This window comes from Lethenteron reissneri, chromosome 51 (assembly GCF_015708825.2).
Source record: "Lethenteron reissneri isolate LAM-NWPU_2019-01 chromosome 51, ASM1570882v1, whole genome shotgun sequence".
NCBI classification, from domain to species: Eukaryota; Metazoa; Chordata; class Hyperoartia; order Petromyzontiformes; family Petromyzontidae; genus Lethenteron; species Lethenteron reissneri.
The window spans coordinates 8,200,176-8,226,219 of NC_083829.1; the positions used below are offsets into that span (position 1 = coordinate 8,200,176).

General features: G+C 52.0%; 1 protein-coding gene across 1 annotated transcript; it reads right to left on the reverse strand.

The window, feature by feature from the left end:
* Positions 1–798: 798 nt before the first annotated feature.
* LOC133355642 (sarcolemmal membrane-associated protein-like) lies at positions 799–24,087 on the reverse strand. The gene is made up of 10 exons (XM_061573011.1): positions 24,005–24,087; positions 21,581–21,646; positions 20,821–20,991; positions 13,722–13,796; positions 12,347–12,516; positions 10,649–10,763; positions 10,118–10,235; positions 8,212–8,425; positions 6,362–6,502; positions 799–2,507 (listed from the first exon to the last, which is right to left on the reverse strand). Exons 2-10 carry the CDS (start codon positions 21,615–21,617, stop codon positions 2,415–2,417), a joined length of 1,134 nt encoding a protein of 377 aa, XP_061428995.1. The 5' UTR covers positions 21,618–21,646; positions 24,005–24,087; the 3' UTR covers positions 799–2,414.
* Between the last annotated feature and the right edge of the window lie 1,957 nt (positions 24,088–26,044).

Sequence of the window (26,044 nt, forward strand, 5' to 3'; positions counted from 1 at the left end):
CAGCTGCAGCACAAGTCCAGATCATGGACATTCACGGAATCGTAGGTGGAGGCGCTGCGGTGAACGTGGACACGCCGGGTGGTGGGACTGGCAATTAAACGGCACGGCTAAAAAGCCACAATTGTTGAATTCAGGCCATGTGCAAGAGCAATAGCACAGCTGGCAAGGGTCCCGATGTATGGAATGCATTGGGGCAGCCCGTCCAACATTCCACACCCCGTGCTTCATAGCCTGGTGCTTGGGTACCACCTGGCCCATGGGTCTCGGTGCAGATGCACTGCTTGTACGCATTGTGTTAGTCTATAGGCTCTATGTTAGTCTATGGGAACCTATTCTAGTCCGTGAGTCTCTATGCGAGTCTCCAATCAGCACCTTCGATTAACGCGGCCGGCTACGTACGGTGCGAAATCAGTTCAACACAGACGCATACCGCGGGTCTCTATGCGAGTCGATGGGTCAAGATCCTCACAACGTCTGTGGGTCTCGGTGGCATAGCACAAATGTGCGGCACGAACAAGGTGCAAGCAATGAAACGGGTCCCAAACCCACCCTGTCCAATTTCACTCTCCCCCCTCTTCGTAGCCCGGCACTTGGTGTCCCCCCCCCCCCAACCGATCGGGAGTTGAACCCCGGGCGGACCGGGGTTCGCGTCGCGGTGTCGAGGGCCTTTCGACGCTGTTCTCCACGTGGCGTGAACGGACTCGACCGTAACGACTCGCAAACCGTCCGTGGGAAGCCTGCCATGCACCGACGCCACTGACACCCCTTCCCCCCGCCGCTACCATGCTCCCCACCTCGGCCCCCCCACCCGATCGCAGGTGAAGAAAGCACAGGCTGGAAAGAAAACCGTTGCACACAGAGCGACTTGTGTAGGAAATCTGCGTGACATTTGTAGGAAAGATGAGTAAACCCTGTTTCAGACTGAAAGAGGCTGCTGCAGCCCGAGGTGCAGTCCGCGCGTGTCAGTCCGTCCGTCTGCTTGCCTGCCTGTGTAGCCCAGTAGTCTGTCCCTCTGTCTTTCGTTGCGTGTCGGGGTCTGTTGTCTGTGCTTCTCTGGTCAGAGTACGCTTGGTCTGACACAAGCATCGTATTGACGTTGCCGCCACTTAGTGGTAAGCGGCGGCGGTGGAGGTGGTTGGTTCTTTATGCGTGTGCATGCGTCTGTCTGCCACTCGCGCAAATGTGGTTCGTGTATTGTGTGTCTGTCTTGCTGTGTGTTGCGGGGAGCGGTGGGCGCATAAGGTGCGCTACAAACCCCCGGCGACCCGAGTTCGATTCCCGTTCACGACCAACACCGGTGACGATTATTTGGACCTCAAATTAGTACCTGGTGCGGTGTGTAAACATCGCCACTGGGGAGACAAAGGCGGCCGGGCGTGGTGTTGTCCACCCACCCCCTCGTGTGCCGTGCCGGCCTTCATAGGTGTTCGCTAACAACACTTGCCCCAACAGTATGTTAAGGCTATTCGGGGGATCTTTGTCTTTGTAATGCTGTGTACGAGTGACTGTCTATGCTGTGCCTGTCTGTGTGACTCTTTGCACTCCTCTCGTTCATTGTATTGTTTTGCTGTTGTGACTTGCAGACCCGCTCATACTGGAACATCTGTGAAAAAGAGCTTCATGGCTCATCGGATTCCTTCAGTATAACACGAATAAAGATTCTGATTCTGTGCCTGTCGGCTTGTCTGTGTCCATCTGTCTTCACGTCCATCACTTCATCTACATGCCTATGGTCCGTGCGACTGTCTGTATTTCCATGTGCACCTATTGCCGTGTCCCTCTGGTCTGTGTTACTCGTCACCGTTAATCTGTGTGTGCTCTGCGTGAATGTTTACCTATCTCTGCAGTGGTCTGCTTGTCTCTGCGTGTGTCTGTCTGTACAGCAATCTATCGTGTCTCGACATTTGTCGCCTGCATCTGTGCAGCTGACACTTTTGCCAACGCATCATCCGTGTGCCTGTGGTTTTGCGTGTCCGTCCGTGTACGTCCCGTGGTCCGCCCGTCGTCTGCCTGCGTGTCTTCCTGTTTTCGCGTAAGGCAGCCAGCAGAGCTATGCTCCTCGCCGAGCTCTGACATTGAGAAGTTAATATTTTTTTTTTAAAAATGATTCGGATCAACAAAACACCGTGATTCTCGGAACGCTGCCTTTGCCCGCGTGCGCCGCACCACGTTCCAACGGGTGAACAAGATTGATCGTTCCACTCCGCCCAGCGATTGCGCAACAATCATTCACAATTAAGTCGTCTTATGATTTCTCAAACACATTGTTAGCATCACACGCACACACAGAAAGAAGGAAAGAGGCGACAATTGTCTAGCGTGCAGAAAATCCCGACACGGGGACTATACTTCCGTGTGTCGCCGATACCGAAGGTCGGATGCTGGAGCCCCCCAGATCCTTTTGATTGCAGCGTTCACGACATCAACTTGTTGATCCTCGGGATGACCGTCGCCACGGCAACTGCGATCACTATGGCCAGCATGGGGATACGTTTGATCCACGGTTTCTGGGAAATACACATGTGGGTGTAATTCTTACCACGTGTGTCATTCTCATCCTCAGAATGTGTCTATACACGTCTCATTATAACATCTTTAATGTATACTAGCGGTAAGTACCCGGCGACTAACACACAGACATGGACCCACACACATAGAAACACATCGACTTACACGCACACACACACACATATGGACTCACACAGACAGACATCGACTTTAGACACACACACATGGAGTTACACACACACATCAACTCACACACTCACACATAAACTTACACACATGTGTGTGTGTCTAAAGTCGATGTCTGGATGCTGCTTTGGTGTAATGACTAGCAAACTGGACTTGCATCCCAGTGGTCGCCGGTTCGATCTCTTGGCAGGGCAGCGCAACTGGGTTCTCTACAGTTAGTTGATTGGCGGGACATGCGTGGTGGGGTGAAGTGTGGTTACGTCTACCTCCTCTGAGCCGTGTTGCCAGCGTGGAGCAGCAGGGCCAAACACCCTCCAGAGGAACCCTACATCTCCATCTCGTGGAGGCCCTTCTACCGGCAGTGGTGTGAGCCAGCAATTGCAGGGCTGCACCTTTATATTGTTTTTTTTACATATAAAAACGCAACATTCAGGCTAACAGAGAGAAAGTGAGGGTGGGGCGGATGAGTGAAGAGGTGAGTATCCGAAGATACAAATTGAGGAGGAGGAGCATTGTGATAAGTGGCAGGTGAGAAGAGGTGATGGGTTGTTGACGGCTGTGGGTGACGCCACGTGAGGATGACGTAGGAGGTGAGGACCCAAACTTCCAAATTGAGGAGCATCGTGGGTGAGCAGAGGTGATGGGTTTGACGGCTGTGGGTGAGGCCAGGTGAGAGAATGGCGACGGGAGGCGAGGATTGGTAGGTGCAGGGTGAGGAGCATCGTAGGAGGCTCGGGCCGATGGTGAACGCGGGGAGGGAGTGAGAGCGGGGAGGGAGCGAGAGCGGGGAGGGAGCGAGAGCGGGGAGGGAGCGAGAGCGGGGAGGGAGCGAGAGCGGGGAGGGAGCGAGAGCGGGGAGGGAGTGAGAGCGGGGGATGTTGACTACCTCGCCTGGTACACAGGAGGTCGTGGGTTCAATCTCAGACACTGAGAGATGTTGACTACCTCGCCTGGTACACAGGAGGTCGTGGGTTCAATCCCAGACCCTGAGAGATGTTGACTACCTCGCCTGGTACACAGGAGGTCGTGGGTTCAATCCCAGACACTGAGAGATGTTGACTACCTCGCCTGGTACACAGGAGGTCGTGGGTTCAATCCCAGACCCTGAGAGATGTTGACTACCTCGCCTGGTCTACAGGAGGTCGTGGGTTCAATCCCAGACCCTGAGAGATGTTGACTACCTCGCCTGGTACACAGGAGGTCGTGGGTTCAATCCCAGACCCTGAGAGATGTTGACTACCTCGCCTGGTACACAGGAGGTCGTGGGTTCAATCCCAGACCCTGAGAGATGTTGACTATCTCGCCTGGTCTACAGGAGGTCGTGGGTTCAATCCCAGACCCTGAGAGATGTTGACTACCTCGCCTGGTACACAGGAGGTCGTGGGGCCATTGACCGAGCAACCCAACGTTTCTACCAGCTCCCTCCGCAGGAATGTGTTCAAAGCAGTATATATCACGATGGCAACATGTTACAATTACACAAAAAGTTACAAACGGTTGAATGAGTTATCGAGTTTTATCAACCATTTTATAAATGCCTGTGTGTTCCTCCAACTGCTGTGCGGACAACATCGAGACGATAAATTTCGATTTAAAGCTTTCGTGACTGCAGGGATTCATCTTCTTGGTTCTTTCGGTAAAGTCACGTAGAAGGGAAATAATAAAATAATAAAAATCAAACAATAAAATACAATTTTAAAATACTAAAAATTAAACGTCATAAAATACAATTTTAAAATAATAAAAATAAAACATAATAAATTACAATTTTAAAATAATAAAATACAAGTTTAAAATAATAAAAATAAAACGTAATAAAATACAAATTTAAAATAATAAAAATCAAACATAATAAAATACTATTTTAAAATACTACAAATTAAACATAATAAATTACAATTTTAAAATACTAAAAATAAAACATAATAAAATACAAATTTAAAATACTAAAAATAAAACATAATAAAATACAATTTTAAAATAATAAAAATAAAACATAATAAAATACAATTTTTAAATAATAAAAATAAAACATAATAAAATACAAATTTAAAATAATAAAAATCAAACATAATAAAATACTATTTTAAAATACTACAAATTAAACATAATAAATTACAATTTTAAAATACTAAAAATAAAACATAATAAAATACAAATTTAAAATACTAAAAATAAAACATAATAAAATACAATTTTAAAATACTAAAAATAAAACATAATAAAATACAATTTTTAAATAATAAAAATAAAACTAATAAAATACAATTTTAAAATAATAAAAATCAAACGTAATAAAATACAAATTTAAAAGACTAAAAATAAAACGTAATAAAATTACAATTTTAAAATACTAAAAATAAAACATAGCAAAATTATTCTCGCGACGTTTCGGCCACAATGCAAGCAGCCGTCCTCAGGTGAAGACCAGGTTTGTCTTCTACGTGACTTCACCGACGGAACCAAGATGATCGAGACGATAGTTTGATTCGTTCCAAATGCAGTGGCGGCTCCTGCAAAATCTCTCAGGGGGGGCAAATGTTTGGATGATTGATAAGGATAAGGTCCACCCATGCAATGGATAAATTAACAGCTTAAGCATGTGAAGGCAACTTCACTTCTTTAATATTAATGAAAAATAAAGTGACTCTTACAATAAAAAAAAAAAAAAAAAAAAAAAAAAAAAAAAAAGAGAGCGGGGAGGGAGTGAGCGGGGAGGGAGTGAGAGCGGGGAGGGAGTGAGAGCGGGGAGGGAGGGAGAGCGGGGAGGGAGTGAGAGCGGGGAGGGAGTGAGAGCGGGGAGGGAGTGAGAGCGGGGAGGGAGTGAGAGCGGGGAGGGAGTGAGAGCGGGGAGGGAGTGAGCGGGGAGGGAGTGAGCGGGGAGGGAGTGAGAGCGGGGAGGGAGCGAGAGCGGGGAGGGAGCGAGAGCGGGGCGGGAGTGAGCGGGGAGGGAGTGAGCGGGGAGGGAGTGAGAGCGGGGAGGGAGCGAGAGCGGGAGGGAGCGAGAGCGGGAGGGGTGAGCGGGAGGGAGTGAGCGGGGGAGGGAGTGAGAGCGGGGAGGGAGCGAGAGCGGGGAGGGAGCGAGAGCGGGGAGGGAGCGAGAGCGGGGAGGGAGCGAGAGCGGGGAGGGACGTGAGCGGGGAGGGAGTGAGCGGGGAGGGAGCGAGAGCGGGGAGGGAGCGAGAGCGGGGAGGGAGCGAGAGCGGGGAGGGAGCGAGAGCGGGGAGGGAGCGGAGCGGGGAGGGAGCGAGCGGGGGGGAGGGAGCGAGCGGGGGGGGGAGCGAGAGCGGGGAGGGAGCGAGAGCGGGGAGGGAGCGAGAGCGGGGAGGGAGCGAGAGCGGGGAGGGAGCGAGAGCGGGGAGGGAGCGAGAGCGGGGAGGGAGCGAGAGCGGGGGAGGGAGCGAGAGCGGGGAGGGAGCGAGTGCGGGGAGGGAGCGAGAGCGGGGAGGGAGCGAGTGGGGAGGGAGCGAGAGCGGGGGGGGAGCGAGAGCGGGGAGGGAGCGAGAGCGGGGAGGGAGCGAGAGCGGGGAGGGAGCGAGAGCGGGGAGGGAGCGAGAGCGGGAGGGAGCGAGAGCGGGGAGGGAGCGAGAGCGGGGAGGGAGCGAGAGCGGGGAGGGAGCGAGCGGGGGGAGGGAGCGAGCGGGGGGAGGGAGTGAGCGGGCCCCACCTGGCTGGAATCGTCGTCTCCCTCGAGCGAGGTGAGCAGCTCGTGGCAGCGCTGCAGCTCGGAGCCCAGCCAGTCGCGGTCGTTCTCGCTCCATTGGCAGCGCTCCTGCCACTCGACAACGCGCGCACGGCTGTCCCTGTACTGCTCACGCGTGCGCACAAAGAACAAGTATAACCCGTAAAAACAAAGTTTTTCACTATAAATCCTTTATATGCGTGGCGGCTAGAGTCCTCTCGTCCTCTGGCTTGAGATGGCTGCCACCTATGGGTCAGATGATTGTCTGCCAGTATTAAGCAATTGGTAATTAAATATTTAATTTGTTTTCCCTAAACAGTGTAAAATTTTAGAAAAAATTTTTCACGAACATTAATTGTCTCGCACAACGAGTCTGTGCAAAATGTTAGCTCGATTGGATCACGGGAAGTGGGTTAAAAAACGACCGAAAGATTTGCACGGTCGTAAGCAAGCAAGCAAGCACGCAAGCAAGCACGCGAACTTAATATAAAGGATTTATAGTGAAAAACTTTGTTTTTACGGGTTATACTTGTTATTGTTTAGTTTGTTTACCCAGGAAGGCCACACCGAGCCTCAAGACTTTTCTTTAGGAGGGTCTTGCCAAGTTTTCGCTGTCGGGAGCGATGTTGCTGTCGCTGCTGTGCAGCGATGGTGCAGGTAAATGTTCAGCATTGGGATGTTTGGCCAATACCAGTTCCACTGTGTGTGTGGGTTTAGCTATTTCGGAGAGGGAAATCGGAGAGAACCTGGGGGAAACCCGTGCAGGACAGGGGGCGAACACACAAATTCTACGCAGAAAGCGGTGCCTGAGTCGGGAATCGAACCCAGACCCCCCTTGCTGTAAGACATCTGCTGTGCCACTACTCTGCCGCATCAACAGACTGCTGGGGCAAGTGCTGTTAGCGAAGGCGCACAACAACAACACCAACAACCGCCGTTCGTCACTGAGCCAGGCTAAGTGCACTTCAATGCCACGTGAAGTATCCAAGCATCATCTTCTTGTTCTTTCGGTAAAGTCACGTAGAATGGAAATAATAAAATAATAAAAATTAAGCAAAATAATTCTCACGACGTTTCGGCCACAACGCAAGTAGCCGTCCTCAGGTGAAGAACAGGTCTGTCGAGGAGACAGAGTCTGAATTCAGACTGAATTCTGTTCTTCACCTGAGGACGGCTACTTGCGTTGTGGCCGAAACGTCGTGAGAATTATTTTGTTAAATGTTTATTATTTTATTATTTCCATTCTACGTGATTTTACCGAAAGAACCAAGAAGATGAATCCCTGCAGTCACGAAAGCTTTAAATCGAAATTTATCCAAGCATCATTCGAGGGAGGTGACGGGATAGAGTCATGGGACAGCCCCGTTTGGTTCAGGAAGGCTGTCCCAGTGTCCCATAAGATTTGTGAAAATCTGAATTTTTCTTTCTCCAATATATTCTTGCCTTGTGCTTGACTCAACATATTGGCAAAGCCGGGCCTTACTCGAGTAGTGGGCAGGGCCTTTGAGCAGCAGCAGCAGCCGACGCCACCATCAGAAAGAGTGAAGATGTCGCTCTGAGCGATAGAGTTGTCGTGGCTATGCGCACCTACGTGGAGCTGACGGTGAGAGGGGCTGCCAGCTCACCCATGTCTCCCAGACGACACAAGGCAGCTTTACCCACCGTCTCAGCGGTGCCAGCTCTCGGCATCTCTGTCCGACTGGACATCTGTGAGACGGCTGGACATCAGTGACAAAGAGCTTTACGGCTAATTGTCTTTCCTCCAGTAGACGTAATGAAATATTCCGGCTCTGATTCTGCCCTCCGAGCTCGAAGCAAATCCGACGCCGCGTTACCTCCTCCTGCATGAACTGGGTGCGATCGCGCGTGGCACGCAGCCTATCACGGAGCTCTGTGCCCGAGGCCGCGTCCCTGTCGCTGAGCTCCATGCCGGGGCCGTCGCCCTCCCTCTCGCTGGCATCGCCGAGGCCGGCCGAGCTGTCCACGCGCTCCGTGTCGGCGCGCAGCTCCGCCACCTCGGAGCACAGCTGTGTGTTCCGCTCCTTCGTGCTGCCCGGAGGAAGGTTGGGGAGGGGGGGGTCACGTGGTCCCCGTACGGTCAATGTTCCCATTTATTTTATTATAGACCTTGCTGAGCACGGGCACACATGTGGTACAAAATACCAAGCGGTCAGCAACAAGCAGCAGCAGCAGGTTCTAAGAGATTTTGGGAAAGAGACGATGATGATGATGATGGGAGAGGGGATTCCACAGTGGGGCAGTGCGAGGAAAGACTCAGAAAGGGCAGTGAGGTGAGCTGCAGTGTGGCGAGTGCGTGGGTGAGAGGGCGAATAAGTGGGCGAGTGGTTAAGTGTTGTTCTCAGCCTGCAGTGCGAATGGAGTAGTGGCCACGGGAGGTAATGGCAGGGGAGTCAGCCTGCAGTGCGAATGCACTAGTGGCCACGGGAGGTAATGACAGGGGAGTCAGCCTGCAGTGCGAATGGAGTAGTGGCCACGGGAGGTAATGACAGGGGAGTCAGCCTGCAGTGCGAATGCACTAGTGGCCACGGGAGGTAATGACAGGGAGGTCAGCCTGCAGTGCGAATGGAGTAGTGGCCACGGGAGGTAATGACAGGGGAGTCAGCCTGCAGTGCGAATGGAGTAGTGGCCACGGGAGGTAATGACAGGGGAGTCAGCCTGCAGTGCGAATGCACTAGTGGCCACGGGAGGTAATGACAGGGGAGTCAGCCTGCAGTGCGAATGGAGTAGTGGCCACGGGAGGTAATGACAGGGGAGTCAGCCTGCAGTGCGAATGGAGTAGTGGCCACGGGAGGTAATGACAGGGGAGTCAGCCTGCAGTGCGAATGCACTAGTGGCCACGGGAGGTAATGACAGGGTTGTCAGCTGTGATTGCGAAGGGACTGGTAGCTCCGAGAATTGTTGAGAAGTGAGCGTGGTCAGGTGATGGAAGAGGCCGGTAGAGTCTGCTGGTGGAGCGAACGTCCAGAATCAGCGAGAAGGTTCGAGAAGGGGGGCGTGGCCTCGGCTGGTATATAAGGGGGAGATGCGCGGTAGACGTGGGGCTCTTCCAGTGGGGGTCTCCGCCTGACGTGGAGTGAACGCGTCTTCAATAAAGTGCCACCTCAAGGGAAGCGTGTCAAGTCGTCATCACACAAGCGAAACGGAGAGGCGTTTAACTGTGAGACGCCCTCAGTCTCTGCAGGAGTGGCCCACGCTGTAATTGTTGGGTGGCTCCGTCACGATTAGTGCAGGAGCTGCCCAGAAACGAGTGTTGGCGCGGAGCCAGGCAGTCGGGGTGATGGTTGGTGGGTGAGCAGGGATGAGTGATGGGGAAGTGATGGTTGATGGGTGAGTGATGGTTGATGGGTGAGTGATGGTTGGTGGATGAGGAGTGATGGTTGATGGGCGAGCAGTTGATGGTTGATGGGTGAGTGATGGTTGATGGGCGAGTAATGATGGTTGATGGGTGAGCAGTGATTGTCGGTGAGCGAGGAGTGATGGTTGATGAGTGAGCAGTGATTGTTGATGGGCGAGTACTGATCGTTGATGGGTAAGTGATGGTTGATTGGTGAGCAGTGATGGTTGATGGGTGAGCAGTGATGGTTGATGGGCGAGCAGTTGATGGTTGATGGGTGAGTGATGGTTGATGGGTAAACAGTGATGGTTGATGGGTAAACAGTGATGGTTGATGGGCGAGGGGTGATGGGTGAGGGGTGAGCAGTGAGGAGGAGGAGGCATCACCTGAGTAGATCGAGCTTGAGCTGCGCGAGCTGTCCCTTGAGCTCCGACTTCTCGTCCTGCGCTCTCTGGAACTCCGCCTTCAGCCGCTGGCACTCCCTCTCGGCGCGCTCAAAGTACTCTGCGTGTCGTCGTGGGGGGGGAGGGGGCGGTCGAGGGGGGAGGTCGTTGGTGGGGGGGGGGGGCAGTTGGGGGGGGGTAATTGGGGGCGACGGGGGGGTGGGGGTGCCCAGCCAGTGACGATGTCTTTGGCTGCACTCAAAACGGAGCGGCTTTGCTCAGACCGTCGGTCCGACGTGTGCCACTTGGCTATGTCATCATCAGCCGCTACACGCTGGGCGTGGCTGGTAGGGGGGGGGGGGGTTGCCCACCTTCGGGAGGCGAGATGATGGGGGGGGGGGCGGCCCCTTTCTTAGAGGGGCCACTCGGTAATCGAGTCCGATCCTCGGGTCGATTGGTCGACTCGGCGGGCAAATGGTTTGCGGTGCGAGCGTAGCGGTGGTGGAGGGTGGTGGTGGTGGGGGGGGCACGCACCTCTCAGCTGAGCGACCTGCTCGTCCACTTGGGTCTCCTCGCTGTCTCCCGGCGGTGCCGAGCGAGTGGAGCCACACGCTCTCTCGAGCTCCACCCGAGCCCGCTCCAGCTCCTCCTGCCACCGCACGCACGCGCGCACGCGCACGCACGCGCACACACGCACACACGCACGCGCGCACGCGCACACACGCACGCACGCACGCGCACACACGCACGCACGCACGCGCACACACGCACGCACGCACGCGCACACACGCACGCACGCACGCGCACACACGCACACACGCACGCGCACACACGCACGCACGCACGCGCACACACGCACGCACGCGCGCACGCGCATTCATCATTGCAGCGCGTTCATTGCGGTGCGACGTGGATTCTTCGGCGCCTGGCGTGCTGACGTGACCGCATCTCAAGGCGCTGCCAAGAAAACACTGGGCACGTTTTGTTGCCAGATAGAAGGGTAAAAAAACAATTATCATATTTTTACTGGCAAATGAGGTTCCAATGGTGTAAATGCTTACCCCGAGCTCTCATACTCTGATGGTGCATTGTCTTTGAGTTGCGCGCCTTTTGGCGTCATCTGGTCCAACCCATGTGAGACTAGGCTCTAAGGAAAGCTGTCTCGGGTGTGGACCAATCAACTTCAAGGACAGTGCATACATTATCAGAGTTGTGTTTTTTTTGCATTATGACTGCAGGTATTGTGGTCTATGCAAACATGACTCCTTGTAAAAAAAGGTGTCAGTTTTGTTGCCAGATAGAAGGGTAAAAAACCAATTATTACTGGGCACGCTGTTTTAACGAAGTCGCGTTTTCACGCTGCGACGTCCTCGATGCTCAAGCCGAGACCGCCAACTCGTCGGGCTCGAGAAGAGAAGGTCTGGACCCAGCATCTCAGCGGTGCCAGCTCAACACCTCTGGACCTCTGAGCAAGTGCTGTTAGTGAGCACCTGTTCCGGGCTGGTTACAGCACCATCCTACACTCGTGAGCCAACACGGGGGGGGGGGGGGAGGGGGGTGCTAGGACATGTTGAGATGTTAATGGCCACGGATGTTGGTTGGTCGTGGACAGGAATGGAACTCGGGTGCCAGCTTTGCAGCTCGAGTGCGCAGGCGGTCCAACCACGCCGGCAAATCGGACGAGAAGTCCCCGCTGCCATCCTTGCGGCGGAGACCCACAGCGGCGACTCGGCACGCGTGGGCATGGCCATGCCCTGCCGCGTCCCCCCTCCCCCCGCTGTGGCCCCCCACCCCAACACGCCCCCCCCCCCGTTGTGACCCTCCACCCTGCTGTACCCCCCCCCCCATTGTGACCCCCACCGCTGTAACCCCCCCACCCCGTCGTGCACTCCCCTCCCCCCCCCGCTGTGGCCCCACCCCCCACTGTGGCCCCCACCGCTGTAACCCCCCCCCCACCCCGTCGTGCACTCCCCTCCCCCCCGCTGTGGCCCCCACTCCGCTGTGCCCCCGCCCCCCCCCTGTTGTGTCCCCCCCCTCCTGCTGTGCCCACCCCCCCCCCACTGTGGCCCCCACCGCTGTAACCCCCCCCCCACCCTGTCGTGCACTCCCCCCCCACTCCGCTGTGCCCCCCACCCCCCCTGTTGTGCCCCCCCCTCCCCTGCTGTGCCCACCCACCCAGCCCGCTATGGCCCCCCACCCACCCAGCCGCCCCCCCCCCCCCACGCCCCGTACCTGCAGCTCGGCGATGTCGGCCTCCTGCTCGGCCGACACCTGCTCGGCGGTGGCGCTCAGCGCCGCCATCTCGTCCTCGACGGCGGCGGCGCCGTCACGCTCGGCGGAGATGGCGCCCTCGCGGTGCTCGCGGAGCTCCTCCATCTCGTGTCCCACGGCGCGCAGCTCGGCTGGGACGCAGCGCACAGAGACAAGAAGGTGCCCCGTGTAGCGGTTGGCGAGCAGCGGGTACCAAGAAGAGCGACACGGCGCACACGAACTAACATTTAAAAAAATTAACCCGTAAAAACAAAGTTTTTCACTATAAATCCTTTATATGCGTGGCGGCTAGAGTCCTCTCGTCCTCTGGCTTAGAGATGGCTGCCACCTATGGGTCAAATGATTGCTTGGCACCATTAATCAATTGGTAATTAAATATAATTTTTTGTTCCTAAAAAGTGTAAAATTTTGGAAAAAAATTTTCACGAACATTAATTGTCACGCACAACGAGTCTGTGTGGAAAATGTCAGCTCGATTGGATCACGGGAAGTGGGTAAAAAAACGACCGAAAGATTTGCACGGTCGTAAGCGCGCAAGCAAGCAAGCAAGCGAACTTAATATAAAGGATTTAAAAATATATATTTTGTTTTTCCGAACAGGTAAGGCCCACTGAGCTATCTAGAAGCGACCTGGCCATCACAAATGTTAGCTTAATGAAGTGGGATTATCATCACGTGGACACGTTTAGCAGCCAAATACTCTGAACGCGTGAATGTTGATTCTAAATGTGGAGGGAAAAACCGGAGGACCCGGAGAAAAATTCAAGCGACCACGAGGAAAGAGAGACACGCAAACTCCAAACATACAGCAGACGTCGGTGTTGGGATCGAACCCACGATCTCATGTATACCAGGCGAGGTAGTCAACATCTCCTAGCCACCGTGACGCCCCTCGAGGAGTACGGCCGCCTTTGTCTCTCCAGTACCGATGTGTACACATCGCACCGGGTAACTCATTTAAGGCTGAGTCGACCGAGGGGATGCCCAGGCTCAAGATATAATCGTCACTGGTGTTGGCTTTGAGCGGGAATCGAACTCGGGTCGTAGGGTTTGTAGCGGCAGTGCACTCACCACTTGCACTACCGCTTCGCAGACGTGCGCGCACCGCAACGCATGCGCGCAGAGACCGCTTGAGCGGGCGCTGTTCACGATCACCTATTGAACCGAGTTCACGTCAATGATGGTGAACGATGCTACAAGCCGCCCAGCAGATTCACGCTTGAAAGCAAGCGTCTCAAACTTGTGAGCAATCCAGGTGTTCCGGGCGAAGGGAAAGTCGTGTCCAGGGTGGGGGGGGGGGCAGCAGAGGAGATGGAGTGACGGACCCTCCCAGTACCTTGCAGGCTCTGGATCTGCCGCAGGTAGCCCTCTGCCTTCTGCGCCGACTGGAACTGCTCCTCCTCGAGCAGCACTGCCAAGCGGGGACGGGGAGACGCAAGAACACACGGAGAGATCACCGCCACCGCCGCCGCCGCCGCGTGCTCTACACACACCGGTGGAGCGAGCAATTAATTCTAGATTTGAAGCTTTCGTGACTGCAAGGATTCATATTCTTAGGTTTTTTCGGTAAAATCACGTAGGTAAAAAATTAAAATTAATAAAAGTAAAATAAAAAAAATAAAATCACGACGTTTCGGAGGCAACACAAGCTTCCGTCTTCAGGTGGAACCGTCACAGCACGATAGCTGTATCAAGTAAATGAGGTGCGAGCAATGTTTGCGGGCGCCTGTTAAAGTCGGAGCGGCGCAGGGGCGGGTCCTGTGGTAAGCAGGGCCGGGTGAAGGTGCTTGTAGGCCCAAGGCACTTCTGTTTCGTCGGTCTTCAGTGATCACTCTTTACAAGCTGGCACTGCTGCTGTCCCATGCTACTACGACCGACGCTGTCACCATGCTTGTCTCAGGTATAGCACAGCAACGCCGCCTCGCCTTTCCTCGCACTGCCCTCTGTCGAGATTGTGCGATAAGCACCATTTGAAGATGCTGTCGATAATTTTGCAATTTACAATTTTTTTTGAAAAAGTTCATCTCCGGTGTTAATTTATCTCACCGTATGATGAAGAAAAAATAACGACTGACATGCTTCTTTGGAAAACACTTAATCTATCCTTGCGATATAAATGTATTTATGCAAGAAGATATCTTGGTTTACACTTTTAATGATACAAGCATATTTATTTATTTATTTCGTAGACTCTTTCGTTTTCGTAGGCCCTCGGCACAGTGGATACTGTGGCCTATTGGATAATACGGCCCTGGTGGCAAGCACCACGTCTGGCAGTCTTCGTCTTCCCAGTGCTGATGTGTACACAGCCCATGAAGTTATCATTTAAGTTCACCGAGATGGAGAAGGCCCAGAATAAGTTTTGATAATGTAGTGACACAGCACTGACTGCTGTACAGCAGCTGCAACTGCAGGTGGACATTTAGCGCACACGCCGTTGAGCATACACACGGTGCGTGTGCCGGCAGGGCGGAGGAACTGGGACAAGGGTCACGGTAGACCTCGTGGGGAGGCCCCTGGAAACATCTGGTGGGTTCGACAAGACGGAGAGCGAGAGCTCCTTCGCCCGATCATTGCGCGGCCGGACAGTAGTTGGCTGTTTCGGTCGACGCCGTCGGTGCAACACGGACATGGTCGTGTCTGGGCCGGGTCGTACGGCAGCGTGGTCGTGGGAGGGAGAAGGGGGGCCGGAGTTTTTGGTGTGAACGCGAGAGATAATAAGGAGGACGGTGACACCTGCGACAACCTCGTCGCCGACTGAGTGTGCGTGCGCCGCACACCACCCGCACACACACACTAGCCTCGAGAAGAAGGAAGAAGAGACCTACGACACGACAATAGGACTTGCTACAGATGTTGGCCGTGGCCGAGAATCCAACTCAGGTGGCTGGCTTCGTAGGGCAGCGTGCTAACCACTGCGCCACCACTCTCCGCAGAACTATGAATTATCTCACACTCACAAGAGGATGCACAGAGACACGGAGACACCACGTAAAACAGATGCACTCACACACAGAGAGAGAGACACTCTTACACACAAAGACAAAGAACCCTGTAAAGTCTGTAATAGATTTTTGGGACAAGTGCTTTTAGCGGGCACCAAAGACAAAGATCCCCGTATAGTCTGTAAAAGACTGTTGGGGCAAGTGCTGTTAGTGAGGAACTGTGAAGGCCGGCACATTTAACACCACGCCCAGGGCGCCTTTGTCTCCCCAGTGACGATGTTTACACACCACAACAGGTACTCATTTGAGGCTGAGTCGGCCTAGGGGAGTCCCATGACCGGTTCAGATAATCGGCACTGGGTGTTTAACGTGAACAAGAATCGAACTCGGGTCACTGGGTTCGTAGCGCAGCGGGCGGACCGTTGCACAACCGCTCCCAACACGTGCAAGGTGATACACTCACACTCTCACACACATAACGATACACTCTCATACACACCGTGATACACTCTCATACACACAGTGATACACTCTCATACACACAGTGATACACTCTCATACACACAGTGATACACTCTCATACACACAGGGATACACTATCATACACACAGTGATACACTCTCATACACACAGTGATACACTCTCACACACACAGTGATACACTCTCATACACACAGTGATACACTCTCATACACACAGTGACACACTCTCATACACACAGTGATACACTCTCATACACACAGTGATACACTCTCATACACATAACGATACACTCTCATACACACAGTGATACACTCTCATACACACAGTGATATACTCTCATACACACAGTGACACACTCTCATACACACAGTGACACACTCTCATACACACAGTGATACACTCTCATACACACAGGGATACACTATCATACACACAGTGATACACTCTCATACACACAGTGATACACTCTCATACACACAGTGATACACTCTCATACACACAGTGATACACTCTCATACACACAGTGACACACTCTCATACACACAGTGATACACTCTCATACACACAGTGATACACTCTCATACACATAACGATACACTCTCATACACACAGTGATACACTCTCATACACACAGTGACATACTCTCATACACACAGTGACACACTCTCATACACACAGTGATACACTCTCATACACACAGTGATACACTCTCATACACACAGTGATACACTCTCATACACACAGTGATACACTCACATACACACAGTGACACACTCTCATACACACAGTGATACACTCTCATACACACAGGGATACACTATCATACACACAGTGATACACTCTCATACACACAGTGATACACTCATACACACAGTGATACACTCTCATACACACAGTGATACACTCTCATACACAGTGATACACTCTCATACACAGTGATATACTCTCATACACACAGTGATACACTCTCATACACACAGTGATACACTCTCATACACACAGTGATACACTCTCATACACAGTGATACACTCTCATACACACAGTGATACACTCTCATACACAGTGATACACTCTCATACACAGTGATATACTCTCATACACACAGTGATACACTCTCACACACACAGTGATACACTCTCATACACACAGTGACACACTCTCATACACACAGTGATACACTCTCATACACACAGTGATACACTCTCATACACACAGTGATACACTCTCATACACACAGTGATACACTCTCATACACACAGTGATACACTCTCATACACACAGTGATACACTCTCATACACACAGTGATACACTCTCATTCTCACACACATAACGATACACTCTCATACACAGTGATACACTCTCATACACACAGTGATACACTCTCATACACACAGTGATACACTCTCATACACACAGTGATACACTCTCATACACACAGTGATACACTCTCATACACACAGTGATACACTCTCATACACACAGTGATACACTCTCATACACACAGTGATACACTCTCATACACACAGTGATACACTCTCATACACACAGTGATACACTCTCATACACACAGTGATACACTCTCATACACACAGTGATACACTCCCATACACACAGTGATACACTCTCATACACAGTGATACACTCTCATACACAGTGATATACTCTCATACACAGTGATATACTCTCATACACAGTGATACACTCTCCATACACACAGTGATACACTCTCATACACACAGTGATACACTCTCATACACACAGTGATACACTCTCAACACACAGTGATACACTCTCATACACACAGTGATACACTCTCATACACAGTGATACACTCTCATACACAGTGATATACTCTCATACACACAGTGATACACTCTCACACACACAGTGATACACTCTCATACACACAGTGACACACTCTCATACACACAGTGATACACTCTCATACCCACAGTGATACACTCTCATACACACAGTGATACACTCTCACACACACAGTGATACACTCTCATACACACAGTGACACACTCTCATACACACAGTGATACACTATCATACACACAGTGATACACTCTCATACACACAGTGATACACTCTCATACACACAGTGATACACTCTCATTCTCACACACATAACGATACACTCTCATACACACAGTGATACACTCTCATACACACAGTGATACACTCTCATACACACAGTGATACACTCTCATACACACAGGGATACACTCTCATACACACAGTGATACACTCTCATACACACAGTGATACACTCTCATACACACAGTGATACACTCTCATACACACAGTGATACACTCTCATACACACAGTGATACACTCTCATACACACAGTGATACACTCTCATACACACAGTGATACACTCTCATACACACAGTGATACACTCTCATACACAGTGATACACTCTCATACACACAGTGATATACTCTCATACACACAGTGATACACTCTCATACACACAGTGATACACTCTCATACACACAGTGATACACTCTCATACACACAGTGATACATCAACACACAGTGATACACTCTCATACACAGTGATACACTCTCATACACAGTGATATACTCTCATACACACAGTGATACACTCTCACACACACAGTGATACACTCTCATACACACAGTGACACACTCTCATACACACAGTGATACACTCTCATACACACAGTGATACACTCTCATACACACAGTGATACACTCTCACACACACAGTGATACACTCTCATACACACAGTGACACACTCTCATACACACAGTGATACACTATCATACACACAGTGATACACTCTCATACACACAGTGATACACTCTCATACACACAGTGATACACTCTCATACACACAGTGATACACTCTCATACACAGTGATACACTCTCATACACACGGTGATATACTCTCATACACACAGTGATATACTCACATACACACAGTGATACACTCTCACACACACAGTGATACACTCTCATACACACAGTGATATACTCTCATACACACAGTGATACACTCTCATACACAGTGATACACTCTCATACACAGTGATATACTCTCATACACACAGTGATACACTCTCATACACACAGTGATACACTCACATACACACAGTGATATACTCTCATACACACAGTGATACACTCACATACACACAGTGATATACTTTCATACACACAGTGATACACTCACATACACACAGTGATATACTCTCATACACACAGTGATACACTCTCATACACAGTGATATACTCTCATACACACAGTGATACACTCTCATACACACAGTGATACACTCACATACACACAGTGATATACTCTCATACACACAGTGATACACTCACATACACACAGTGATATACTCTCATACACACAGTGATACACTCACATACACACAGTGATATACTTTCATACACACAGTGATACACTCTCATACACACAGTGATATACTCTCATACACACAGTGATACACTCTCATACACACAGTGATACACTCTCATACACACAGTGATATACTCTCATACACACAGTGATATACTCTCATACACACAGTGATACACTCTCATACACACAGTGATACACTCTCATACACACAGTGATACACTCTCATACACACAGTGATATACTCTCATACACACAGTGATACACTCTCATACACACAGTGATACACTTTCAAGGGCCCCGCGTTAAATGCTTTCAAGCTGTCAATTCCGTTTAAATTTCGATTTAAAGCTTTCGTGACTGCAGGGATTCATATTCTTGGTTCTTTCGGTAAAGTCACGTAGAAGAGAAATACAATAAAATAAAACAATACAATTATCACGACGTTTCGATTGCAACACAAGCAATCATCATCAGGTGTGAAAACCACAGTAAGAAAAAAATCCGGTTCAGTGAATCTGCACTTGCTCTATTCCTAGGGTACTATACTACGAACGACTGGGTGTTTAAGGTTAGCGATTTGTCGTATTCTCTGGCTGTATAGTAAATGAAAAAATACAATTAATTTACTGTGCAAGTTAAAAAACTAAGTGTTTTAATATGTTTTTTTTAGTTAGGGCTCCTTCATAACATATGCTACAGGCCCCGCACGGGCTTAGTTCGGCACTGGCTCCAGCGCTTAGCAGAATTGGAGTCCAATGTCCCCACTGACGGTCCTTTATGCCCACAAGCTCAGGGGCTGCTGTGGAGGCCGCACAGCTCTTGGCGACAATCCCGAGATCATCCGGATCGGTGGGAATGGGTTGACCATATTCCTTAGGTTTTTTCGGTAAAGTCACGTAGGTGAAAATTTAAATTAATAAAAGTAAAATAAAAAAAAAATAAAAAATGTTATATACAAGGACTGTTTTCTTGAAATTTATCTCACTTGATACAGCTATCGTGCTGTGACGGTTCCACCTGAAGACGGACGCTTGTGTTGCCTCCGAAACGTCGTGATTTTTATTTAATATATTTTTTATTTTATTAATTTTAATTTTTCACCTACGTGACTTTACCGAAAAAACCTAAGAATATGAATCCTTGCAGTCACGAAAGCTTCAAATCTAGAATGGGTTGACCACCAAGAATCGGCTGCCGCGGGGTTAGGTGTTGGGCAGTAGATGGTAGTCGTACAGCAACATCCATCGTTGTCCTGTAATTGTTGTGCTCTTACCTGCCTCCCCCCACCCCGTGTCTCCCTGTGCCCCCCATGTCCTTGTATCTCCCATGTATTCCCACCCCAATATCCACGTCTCTCAGCATCCCACATCGTCCTATGCCCCCCGTGCCCTTCCGTGTCCCCTCTTTCTCCCCGCGTCCCCATATTCTATGACATCTTCCATGTCCCTCCATGCGCCCCCCCCCGTGTCCCTGCGTGTCTCTATCTCTCTCTCTTGTGTCCATAACCCTCCGACGTCCCCACCGTGACCCCCCGTGTCTCCATGAACCCGTTGCGTCCCCTTGGTGTCCCCGCGTCTCCCCGTGCCGCGGTGGTGACCGTCACCCTGCAGCTGACGACATTTCATCTCGCTGCTGCGAGCGACCTCGCGAGCGCTGGCGAGCTCCCGACGTAGACGCAGCAGCTCCTCGGACGGCACCTCCTCCTGCTCCTCGTCCACCACCCCCTCCTGCTCCTTCTCCTCCTCCACCACCACCGCCGCTGCCGCCGTCGCGTCTACCCGGGGAGACACCGCGCGTAACGAATTCCCACCCGCACGCGAAGCGTACATGCGTTCGCTCCGTCCGTCGTAACTCTCGGAGCGACGGCGCACGGCGACGTGAAGTTGCGTCGCCGTTGAAGATTCGCAGCGGTGGAGACATCCGGTCAAGTTTGATCAGTTTTACAAAATTTGGTGATAAGGGACACAAAAAAAAATCTGCACTGAAAGTATTGATCGTTGGCATGCGGGGGGGGGGGGGGGGTGACATCACCATGTGCGATGTCGTCACTCGACAACCCAGCTTCATTGCAGCCGTGACCCTGAGGTATTCGAACCCAGGACCTCGGTGGTGTCTAGCCCAGCACCCGGAATTCTAAGGCACCACCTTGGCCACCGTCTCAGACGCGACTGCGACAGAGGGACCCCGACCCTAGCCCACGAGCAGCCCTCTAGCGGAATGTGCTAACCACCGCGCCACCGCTCCACCGCCCGCGGAAAGTGTGAGTTTGCTTGAAGACAACCGTCACCCCTCGCCCAAAGGGAGTGCTGGATGCTGCGTGGTTGGGTTCTGTGCGTCTTTTGCCGTCGGTGAGTTCGACGAACCTGGCACGGCGACACCATCCTGGGTCTGGTCGTCCATCTTCGCGGAACAGCTGCAACGGCAGTGGCCTGGGTGCAGCACCCCGATGGTCAAGAGCGGACAGAACGTGACAGCAAGGCACAGCAGGTATCGTCGCGATTGTGGCAGCAGGTAATCGATTATGTCAGCTGAATATACAACAGCATTGATCACAGAGTTGATGTTGTTGAGTCGAGGGCAAGAATAGCTGAAGTCGGACATCAGAAGAGAGCATTCCGCAGCAGGCGATGTGTGCACCAGCTGACAGGATCAGACATCATATCACAGATAGCATTACATCGCACATCATGAACCACCACCCTTCGTCACGTACCACTCATCATCACACCCCACCCATCACTACACACCACCCATCATCACACCCCACCCATCACTACACACCACCCATCACCCACACCCCACCCATCACCACACCCATCATCACCCCCCACCCATCATCACACAACAACCGCTATTGACTACGAAGTGGCGTTCACGTCACCACGGCGCTTGTCCAGGCTATGTGCACGTTGAGGCCACGTGAAGTGTCGAACGCCCGCTGGCAGGAGGTCACGGGACAGACCCATGTGCCATGGGTCGACTGACTGAGATGACTGGCCGATGCACCGCCTGTGCCCCCTACACCACCCATCATTACATACCACCAATCGACACACACCTACGATTAGCACGCTTGCCTACGTACGGTGCGAAATAAGTTCAACATACATAAATACACCTCACCCATCATCACACACCCACCCATCATCACACCCCATTCATCATCACACACTATACATCACACACCCACCTATCCATCACACACCATACATCACACACACCCATCATCACACACCATATACATCACACACCACCCATCATCACACCCATTCATCATGACACACTATACATCACACACCCACCTACCCATCACACGCCACAGATCACACCCCCACCCATCATCACACCCTATTCATCATCACACACTATACATCACACACCCCACCCTACCCATCACACGCCACACATCACATACCACTCATCATCACACACCGTACATCACACACCCACCCACCATCACACACCATACATCACACACCCACCTATCCATCACACACCGTACATCACACACACACACCCATCCATCACGCGCCACACATCACACACAAAAACAAAGATCCCCCGTATAGCCTGTAACAGACTGTTGGGGCAAGTGCTGTTAGCAAGCACCTATGTAGGCCGGCACAGCACGCGAGGGGGTGGGTGGCCAACACCACGCCCGGCCGCCTTTGTCTCCGCAGTGGCGATGTTTACAACACCGCACCAGATACTCATTTGAGGCCGAGTCGACCTAGGGAGGGGGGGGGCCAGGACCGGTTCAAATAATCGCCACCGGTGTTGTTGGCCGCGAGCGCGAATCGAACCCGGGGCCGCCTGGGGTTGCGCAGCGCAGCGCAGCTGAGCGCTACACTACCGCTCCCCACGCCCCCACCCATCATCAACACACGGCAGATAAACGGCTGTCGCTATGAAGCAGCAAGTAACAGCAGCAGCAGGAGGAGGTGTTGTTAACCCGGTGGGTTTTGTTGGTGTGTGTGTGTGTGCCATCACTCGGTGAACGAGGGGCCTCACCCAACCCGACTCGGCGCCGCTGCTAAAACCTCCGGCCGCCGTCGCCACGGTCGCCCAGCACCACGGAGAGCGACCACCATGGGGTGGGCCACGGAATTTAGAGGCCCACCCAGCACCACGGAGAGCGACCGCCACGGGGGGGGGGGGGGGCACGAGCTCGAGGCCCACCCAGCACCACGGAGAGCGACCGCCCCGAGGGGGGCCACGGAGCTCCGGGGCCCACCCAGCACCACGGAGAGCGACCGTCACCGGATGGGCCACGCAGCCCGAGGCCCACCCAGCACCACGGAGAGCGACTGCCCCGGGGGGGGGGGGGCACGAATTCTGGGGCCACGGATCTCGCGGTCGCCCCGGGGAGGCCGGCACGGAGGTCGCGGCTCCGTCTGCTTCTCCTCCCCACGCCCTCTCGCCCATCATTTGGCACTTTGTGATTCGCGCGACTGTTTGCAGCAAGGGTTTTATATTTACATCTACGTGCGTGTGTATGGAACACGGACAACGACAGTGTAGACCGCGCGTCATTATAAACGTACATTGCACGTTAAAATGCACGTTGAAGACGCGATGCCGGGGGAAGATGAACGCGATATGCATGGGGGCAGCAGCAGCAGTAGCAGCAGTAGCAGCAGCAGCAGTAGCAGCAGCAGCAGCTTAAGCAGCTTAAGCAGCAGCAGCAGCAGCAGCATTTCGCCGTTACGTAGCCTACGAAGGTTAAGGGGCAGAGCGCCCTCGATCAGAAATTTACGAGCCCCTCTCAACCCAAGGGTGACACTTACCTCGCGATTTGTGGAAAAGACAAATGCAGTCGAGGAACCGTGGCTGAGAGACGCCCGATGAGAGAAGAAGACTCCCCGTCACCCCCTCTCCGCCCGCACGGCCCGAGTTGGTACGGTCCGGCGAGACGAGCGAGTCGATCGACGCGGGCTATTCTATTTGCTCAATCAAGGGGGGGGGGGGGGGGGGCTTACAACGACGCAACTTGCACCGGATGTCCAAGATTAATTCACACGATCTGGCATTGGTGCACAGGCACAAACAAATAACAGAAGCCCCACACGTAGGCGACGTTTCGGACAATGGGCCGTATGCTATGACGGGCACCTGCTGGGCCTGAGACATCCCCTACAAAACGAATGTGGTGGTCTGAGCATTATGTCCTGTAATTAGTGAGGCTTCTCTGGGCGGTTTTATATTATTTAAACGTGCATACGGAAAGTGTCCTGGGTCTTATAACCAGGGGCCGTCCATAAATGACGTCACGCACCTGGGGGGGGGCTCAGACATTTGTGACGATGTGTAACGAGAGGAGGGGGGTTTGAGAAATATGACGTCACATCAAAATGCGCAACTTTAAAGAAATATAGACAACACGTTCTACTTAATTAAATAGACTTTTTAATAAATGTTTTCTCCTACTACATCAGAGTGCAGCGACACATTAAATACGCACTACAATGACAATAGTTTACAGCGTTTTGAAGCAAGTTTTATTTTGGGGGGGGGGGGGGCAGAGCTTTGTGACGTCATATTTAAGGGAGGGGTCTGACTTTTTGTGACGCCGTGTGAAGATGGGGGGGGGGGTCAAAAATCGTCCAAAATCGCGTGACGTCATTTATGGACGCCCCCCATCGCCACCTCTCCACGCTTGACCGCCCCCCTGGGTGTGTACGGGGTCAGGGTCAGGGATACGCGTCAGCGTTCAATGGTTTACGTTAAAGGGTTTGGGTGAGAGTTGAGGCTACATAGGTAAGAGCAAGAAGGGGTGAATTGCCGGTGGTGACGTCACTCCTACTAAGCGTCCAACGGCGTCGTGCGAGTGTGGAGTTGTGTATTGTAAAGTTGGCACAGTATGGGGGGGGGGGATACGGCTGGTGCGTCTCTGCCGGTCATCTCAGTCAGCCAACCCATGGCACCTGCTGGGTCTGTCCCGAGATATTTGCTGTCAGCAGCGAGCCTTCAAAGTGCACCTGGCCTGGCACAGGCGCCGTGGTGACGTCACTTGGTGGTGAATGGCGGGTGTTGGTATCGCATTGTAAAAGCTGCGTTACTACAGGTGGCCACCAGAAGGCATCACGTAGCCATGGATTGTAAACATTGTGGTAGTACACGCGTGGTCACCAGAAGGTATCACGTAGCCATGGGTTGTAAACATTGTGGTACACGCGTGGCCACCAAGAGCACGCAGCTATGTATTGTAAACATTGTGGTGCTACACGCGTGGTCAGCAGAGGTCATCACGTACCCATGGATTGTAAACATTGCAGTGCTACACGCGTGGTCAGCAGAGGTCATCACGCAGTCATGGATTGTAAACATTGTGGTGCTACACGCGTGGTCACCAGAGGGCATCACGCAGTCATGGATTGTAAACATTGTGGTGCTACACGCGTGGTCAGCAGAGGTCATCACGCAGTCATGGATTGTAAACATTGTGGTGCTACACGCGTGGTCAGCAGAGGTCATCACGTACCCATGGATTGTAAACATTGCAGTGCTACACGCGTGGTCACCAGAGGGCATCACGCAGTCATGGATTGTAAACATTGTGGTGCTACACGCGTGGTCACCAGAGGGCATCACGCAGTCATGGATTGTAAACATTGCAGTGCTACACGCGTGGTCAGCAGAGGTCATCACGTACCCATGGATTGTAAACATTGTGGTGCTACACGCGTGGTCACCAGAGGGCATCACGTACCCATGGATTGTAAACATTGTGGTGCTACGCGCGTGGTCAGCAGAGGGCATCACGTAGTCATGGGTTGTAAACGTTGTGGTACTACACGCGTGGTCACCGGAGGACATCACGTAGCCAT